The 7,149-nt window shown below is 37.9% G+C and overlaps 1 protein-coding gene across 1 annotated transcript in view; it reads right to left on the reverse strand.

Annotated features, from left to right (window-relative positions):
- The window catches only part of LOC140199671 (inactive dipeptidyl peptidase 10-like), a 928,450-nt gene extending 926,234 nt beyond the window's left edge, over positions 1–2,216 (reverse strand). The window contains exon 1 of the mRNA XM_072262134.1: positions 2,167–2,216. Coding sequence (XP_072118235.1) covers positions 2,167–2,199 — 33 coding nt within the window. The 5' untranslated portion in view covers positions 2,200–2,216. The remainder of the gene's footprint in view (positions 1–2,166) is intronic.
- Positions 2,217–7,149: the final 4,933 nt, after the last annotated feature.

Here is a 7,149-nt window from a genome sequence, read left to right on the forward strand (position 1 = left end):
AACATGATGGAAATGAGTGTGGAATTACTTTTAAATTCTGAGAGAATTTGGATTAATTTAGTCACACTTACGTGTGGAAAATGGAACTTATAATCAACTTTACTCTTGTGCTCTAACTCTATCACAGAAAATAGTTGACCTCTACAGAACTGGCTTGGTATCTTTATGTAAAACATTGCAACAAAGTACCATATCTCTGGAAATCTGCTTCTCTAGAACTATTTTTTAAACAGTGCACTAAATCTGTCTGCTCATTCCATATAGTTCAACCTATTAATTCAATACGGATATGCTTCATCTCTAAATCAAGACAGGTTTTTGGTTGCTCTTGACAATATTTTGTTACAATCTATTATTGAGTACAAAATGTACACAATTATGATAAAGAATGTTGAACAAGGTAAGCATGTAACACATATAGAAGTTAATTGGTAAAATTCCTAAAAAGTGGAATGTTTATCATGTTTTTCTACAATATAAAATAAATATATATTACTGACAGCCTTCAGGGAGTTAACTTGTGTGTCAGATGTTAAACTGTACTTTACCTTCAAATATATGATTCAGTAAGTCAGCACTCACTATTTAAATAAACCTGTTAGTATTCAGCTTACATTGTAACAACATTACATCTCCCTGTATTCAGGCAAGTACAGAATGCAACCGTGAGTCATTCGAAAACAGTTAATTCTGAAGTGTTTGTCGAAATTTGTCAATGTCAGTGCACAGTAATGAAATGAGCACAATGGAAATGTGTTAATCTCCAAGATCTGCATGTTGAATGTTCTTCCCTTATTTATGAGCATACTTCAAATCATTATTCTGTGATTTTCATTTGAGTGTGGCACTAGAAACAGGATGTATTCCCATTACAGTATTAACACTTTGATCTGTATAACTGCATAAATATTTCAATAAAATGCACCATGTACATTTGTATTTGAGCTAGCACAACTAGATTAGCTTCTTGCTTGAATGTTAAGAAAAACTGTAACTAAGGATGGCCTTCATAAATGGGATGCCGTTGAATGGTGTGGTCAACAGATCACATAAGCTGACAGAAAAACAGTATCTGGAAATACAATGTATAGAAACTAGAATGTAATTTTCTTCAATGTATTTACAAACAAATCAGGTGAACATTTTCTCTTTCAGCAAAATTTTTGCTTTCAGATACACCATTTTTACATAATTAAACCACCCCTAATACATTAGACTTCACAGGACCTGGAACACTCTGTAAATATATCCATTTCCACAAACCACAGTGCACTTAACATTCAAATTACTGTTAAACTACAACCTTATTCAAATTCAGTCTAGAGGAGATACTCAGTATTTGAAAGATTTATATGGTGCAAAGTTAGTTTTTCATATCTTCAACCCTTAGAAATCAGGGAAGTATTTTGTCATCTCAGCCAATCCACTTCTAGATTGTGGTAAATCCCATGATAAACTGAATGACAAGAAGAGAATTACAGCATTACATACACTGAATACAGAGCAACTCTACAGCAGTGAGACTCTGTCCTCCTTCCGTTTCAATGAAACATACAACAGCCACAGAGTTGATCATTCTTTTTTTTTTTACAAACACTATTTGCTATAACCAGACCAGATACTAATTCATTCCATCAGCTTTAAATAAAAGGAGTATGGCATATACCAATGTAACCTTCGCAAGCAAGCAAGCTAGCAGGGGAACGTTCTTAAACAGTGGCTCTGGTCTGCTGCAGTTTTTGCTTCAGCTGTTAGTTGCTGAAAGCACAGTCTTAGGATCATAATAACCAGTTTCATCTCGCAAAGCAATTCAAAAATAGCATAAAGAAAATAACATTGCAGCTTAGAGTTAAGCATTGGCATATTCCCCCTGCTCCAATTAAAATAAAAAAAAACTGATAAAAAGCTATTTAGAAACTTCTTCAGAAAAAATGTCTATGGACAAAAATACTGAACTTGAAAATGATTATTCATAAATCAAATGTACCAATGTTCCCACATTTTCAAGGATAATGCATTTGAAAATTCATATTTCAATAGTGCAAGACTGAAATATGTCATGTTTTATATACTAAAAATACTTAAGATAAAATACTGGCTTACAGAGATAATTATATTTAACATTGAGTGGAAAATATAAACCAGCAAGTGTTAGGAGACCATTACCTGGTCTTGTTGCTGCTGGCTTCCCCTACCCATGTTAGGCTGCTCCTTCATGGCTGTCATTGTAGATTTTGGACACACTTATTCACTCGCAGTTCAGTATTAGTCTTCTAACTTGGCAGCTGATGCATGACAGGTCTCCTCGTTGAAAGCCTGGAAAACTGCAGCTGAAGATAACAGCAGAACAGTAGCAGCCCCTGAAGTTCCCACTGCCTGGCCTGCCAAGCTGCTGCAAGTCCCTTTTATCAGGACAGCAGCTATAATGAAGAAGCAAATGGGAGAATGACAATAATGGTGAAACCAGCGAGGCACTAGGCAGTCCAGATGACAAGATGCCAACACACCTGTGAGCTGCAGTTCACATTCTCCAGCAACTTAGGAACATAAAACCAAAGCCAAGAGCAAATCTCACAAGCTCAAAATGCAAGCACTTAAAACGTTGCTGCCATGCCAGTAAATGACAGAGGCTGACAGGTATGCTCTTGCTGCTCTCTGCTCTATTCTTCTGCAGTGCTCACTGCCACTGATTAGCACATCTGGAGGAAAATCAAATGTCAAATTCAGTTTCCCTCCCAGAGCTGGAAGAAACCATTACCACCAAAGAAAGGGAGGGGGAGACAAAATCATCCTGCAAGCAACAATGAACAAGCAGCAGCAGCAGCAGCAATAAGCAGGCCACTTAGTGATTAGTCAGACCCTTCCTAGCAACCTTGTCTGTCAGTCAGTATGCAAATACTGCCTCATTCAAGTTAACAGCATTAATGAATACAGTGGCTAACTATGCTGTAATGTGTATTCTTTAATTATGGCCTACTTATGAAAAATAATGAAACCTTAGAATAACGAGTGAATAAAGATAGCTGGCTATAGTAAAATATCAATTAACAAATCTCCATGGAAATACACAAGAGTTGCTAGTACAGCCTTACAGGGCAGTCAATATGTTGTGACTAAAGACATTTCAAACCAGCCTTGCTGCATTTTTAATATGCAAGAATGGGTGGTTTTCTAATATCAGATTCAATCTATTCTGTGTTTTATGAGTGTGCGTCTAAACGTGAAGCATTTAAGATTCTTTTTATAAAGTCTAGTAACTATAAATTTTCCCATGTCAAAACCAATCCACATTTGCTCTTTAAAAAAAAAATGGGGATTTCAACTGCTATGCAATATTCCTATCTGGAAGAACCTTCAAAATCCCTCCATAAAATTCATTGTAGAAAATGTACAGAAAATGTTATTCCAAATTTGTAAAAAAAATTTGAATGAGCTTAATGGAGTATCAGGTTATTACAGCAGCACACATTTCTCATTTCTGAATAATGGATAAGACAAAGGAATTGCTATTTTCTCCTCATGTTGTGTTATCATTATTATCTAATCACTTAAACAAAAATATTTGTCTTAATATGTGGAATATTTTGTTAGTTGCTTCAGAAAACAGAAGCAAATGCTCTCAGTTGTGCTGTTCAATACACTTCTGCGACTGTACACAATTTCTTTGAGTGTCTTGCCAGAGTGGGAATCTGTGTTTAAATTCAGTGTCTGATCCTCCAGTTTAATCCCTCCTAACTAAAGGAACAACACACATCCACCAGGAAAATACTGCAGATCATGTAAGGGAAATCTGAAAATAAAAATGGAAAATACTGCAGAATTGAAATAAACTTGAAATAAAAACCTGAAAATTAACCAGGCCAATTTCCCCCATTAGAACAGAGCAGGTTTTTTTGAGGAGCTTTATTTACTGCATTGGTGTGAATCAACAATTTGTTCAAAGTAAATTTTATTATTAGAGCACATATATGTCACCACGTACAACCCCGAGACCAGCTTCTCAAAGCATTTCATCACTATGGATATAAGTGCATCAGGATGACAGTCAATGAGATAGATCACCATGTTCTTCTTGGGCACTGGTAATTGTTATGAATGATTTTTAGTACTAAGTTATTAGTATTTTTATTCTGATCTTCAGAGATTTCACACATCCGCTTCTTGAAATTCATCTAAAGCAAGGGGTCCCAACTTGAGGTTCAGGGATCCATAGAACATAGGATGAGAATTAGGCCATTCAGCCCAACGAGTCTGCTCTGTCATTTCATCACAGTTGATCCCAGATCCCACTCAACCCCATACACCTACCTTCTCGTCATACCCTTTGATGCCCTGACCAATCAGGAAACTATCAACTTCCACCTTAAATATACACACGGACTTGGCCTCCACCACAGTCCGTGGCAGAGCATTCCACAAATTTACAACTCGCTGGTTAAAAAAAAATCCTCCTTACCTCTGTTCTGAAAAGTCGCCCATCAATTTTAAGGTTGTGCCCTCTATTTTCAGATACTCCCACCACAGAAAACATCCTCTCCACATCCACCTTATATAGTCCTTGCAACATTCAGTAGGTTTCAATGAGGTGCCCCTGCATTCCTACCAATTCCAGTGAGTACAGGCCCAAAGTTGCCAAACCTTCCTTTTACCAAAATGCATTATCATACATTTCCCAATGCTGTATTCCAACTGCCACATTTTTGGCCATTCTTCCAATTTATTTAAGTCCTTCTGCAATCGCATTGCTTCCTCAGCACTACCTACCTGTCCACCTATCATTGTATCTTCCTATCAGCATAGAGCCATCAATTCCATTATTTAAATCACTGACAAACATTGTGAAAAGCAGCAAACCCAATACTAACCCCTGAGGAACACCACTAGTCACTAGCACCCAACCAGAAAAGGCCCTTTTTATTCCCACTCGCTGTCTCCTACCTGTCAGTCATCCCACTATTCATGCGAGTATCTTTCCTGTAATACCATGAGATTTTAACTTATTTAGCAGACTCATGTGTGGCACTTTATCAAACATCTTCTGAAAATCCAAGTAAATAGCATCCACTGCCTTTGACTTATTTTATCATTAGTCTCCAAGTATCCGAAAACTTTATCCTTAATAATAGACTCCAACTCTTTCCCAACCACTGAGGTTAGATTGACTAACCTATAATTTTCTATCTTTTGCTTTCCTCCCTTCTGGGACCATGCTAGAATCAAGAGATTATTGAACGATCATGACCGATATATATGTTATCTCTTCAGCAACCACTCTCAGGACTCTGGGATGCATGTAGTCCATCTGGGCCAGGTGATTTATCCACCTTAAGACCTTTGAGTTTGCCTAGCACTATTTCTTCTGTAATATCAATGACACTCACTCCTGCTCCTTGATACTCACAGACCTCTGGCACACTGCTAGTGTCTTCCACAGTGGAGAAAGATGTAAAGTACTCTTTAAGTTCATCTGCCATTTCTTTGTCCCCCATTACTACCTCACTAGCATCATTTTCCAGTGGTCCAATATCAACTCTCACCTCTCTTTTACTCCTTATATAACTGAAAAAAAAACTTTTTGTATCCCGTTTTACATTATTGGCTAGTTTACCCTCATATTTCATCTTTTCTCTTCTCAAAGCCCTTTTAGACACCTTTTGTTGGATTTTAAAAGCTTCCCAATTATCCAACTTCTCATTCACTTTTGCTACCTCACGTACCCGTTTTTTGGTTTTTATGGAGTCCTTAGCTTCCCTTGTCAACCATGGTTGCCTCATCCTGCCATGTGAGAATGACTTCTTCTGTGGGACATATCCATCCTACACCTTGTCAACTGTTCCCAGAAACTTCAGCCATCTCTGCTCTGCCGTCATCCCTGTCAGTATTGTCCTCCAATCCACCTGGGCAAGTTCCTCTCTCATGACTCTGTAATTCCCTTCATTCCATTGTGTTATTGACACATGTGACTTCTGCTTCTCCATCTCAAAGTGCAGTATGAATTCAATCATATTAAACCTCCTAAGGATTCTTTTACATCAGGCTCCCTAATAAGATCTGGGCTATTACACAACCCTCAATCGAAGATAGTCTTTCCCCAAGTAGGCTCAAGCACAAGCTGCTCTAAAAAGCCACCTCATAGGCATTTAACAAATTCCCTCTCTTGAAATTCTGACACCAACTTCATTTTCCCAATCCCTTTGGATATTGTAGACCCCATTACAATTGTGACATTACCCGTATTACATGCCTTTTGCAGCTCCCATTGCAATCTCAACCCTCACATTTTGGCTACTATTTGGAGACCTATATATGACTCCCTGCTTTTTTTAAACCCTTGCAGTTTCTTAACTCCACCCACAAAGGTTCAACATTCCTTGACCCTCTGTCACCTCTTCCTAGATTTGTAATTCCATCTCTTACCGACAGAGCCACACCATTGCCTGTGCCTTCCTACCTTTTCTTTCGATACAAAGTATATCCTTTGATGTTAAGCTCCCAACTATGGGCTTCTTTCAGCTGCGACTTAGTGCTTCATTAGGAGTTTTGAAGAGATTTGGGATGTCAACAAATGCACTCAAAAACTTCTATTGATGTACCATGGAGAGCATTCTGACAGGCTGCAGCACTGTCTGTTATGGTGGGGTGTGGGGGACACTACTGCACAAGACTGAAAGAAGCTGCAGAAGGTTGTAAATTTAGTCAGCTCCATCTTGGACACTAGCCTACAAAGTACCCAGGATATCTTCAGGGAGCGGTGTCTCAGAAAGGCAGCATCCATTATTAAAGACCTCCAGCACCCAGGGCATGGCCTTTTCTCACTGTTACCATCAGGTAGGAGGTACAGAAGCCTGAAGGCACAGACTCAGTGATTCAGGAATAGCTGCTTCCCCTTTGCCATTCGATTCCTAAATGGACATTGAAACCTTGGACATCACCTCACTTTTTTTAATATACAGTATTTTTTGTTTTTTGTATGGTTTTTAATTTATTCAATATACATACACTGTAATTTACTTATTTATTATTAATTTTATTTTTTTCTCTTCTATATGATGTATTGCAATGAACTGCTGCTGCTAAGTTAACAAATTTCATGTCACATGCCTGTGATAATAAACCTGATTCTGATTCTGATACTCACAAAGTCATACT

The sequence above is a fragment of the Mobula birostris genome, chromosome 6, assembly GCF_030028105.1.
Source record: "Mobula birostris isolate sMobBir1 chromosome 6, sMobBir1.hap1, whole genome shotgun sequence".
Taxonomy (NCBI): Eukaryota; Metazoa; Chordata; class Chondrichthyes; order Myliobatiformes; family Myliobatidae; genus Mobula; species Mobula birostris.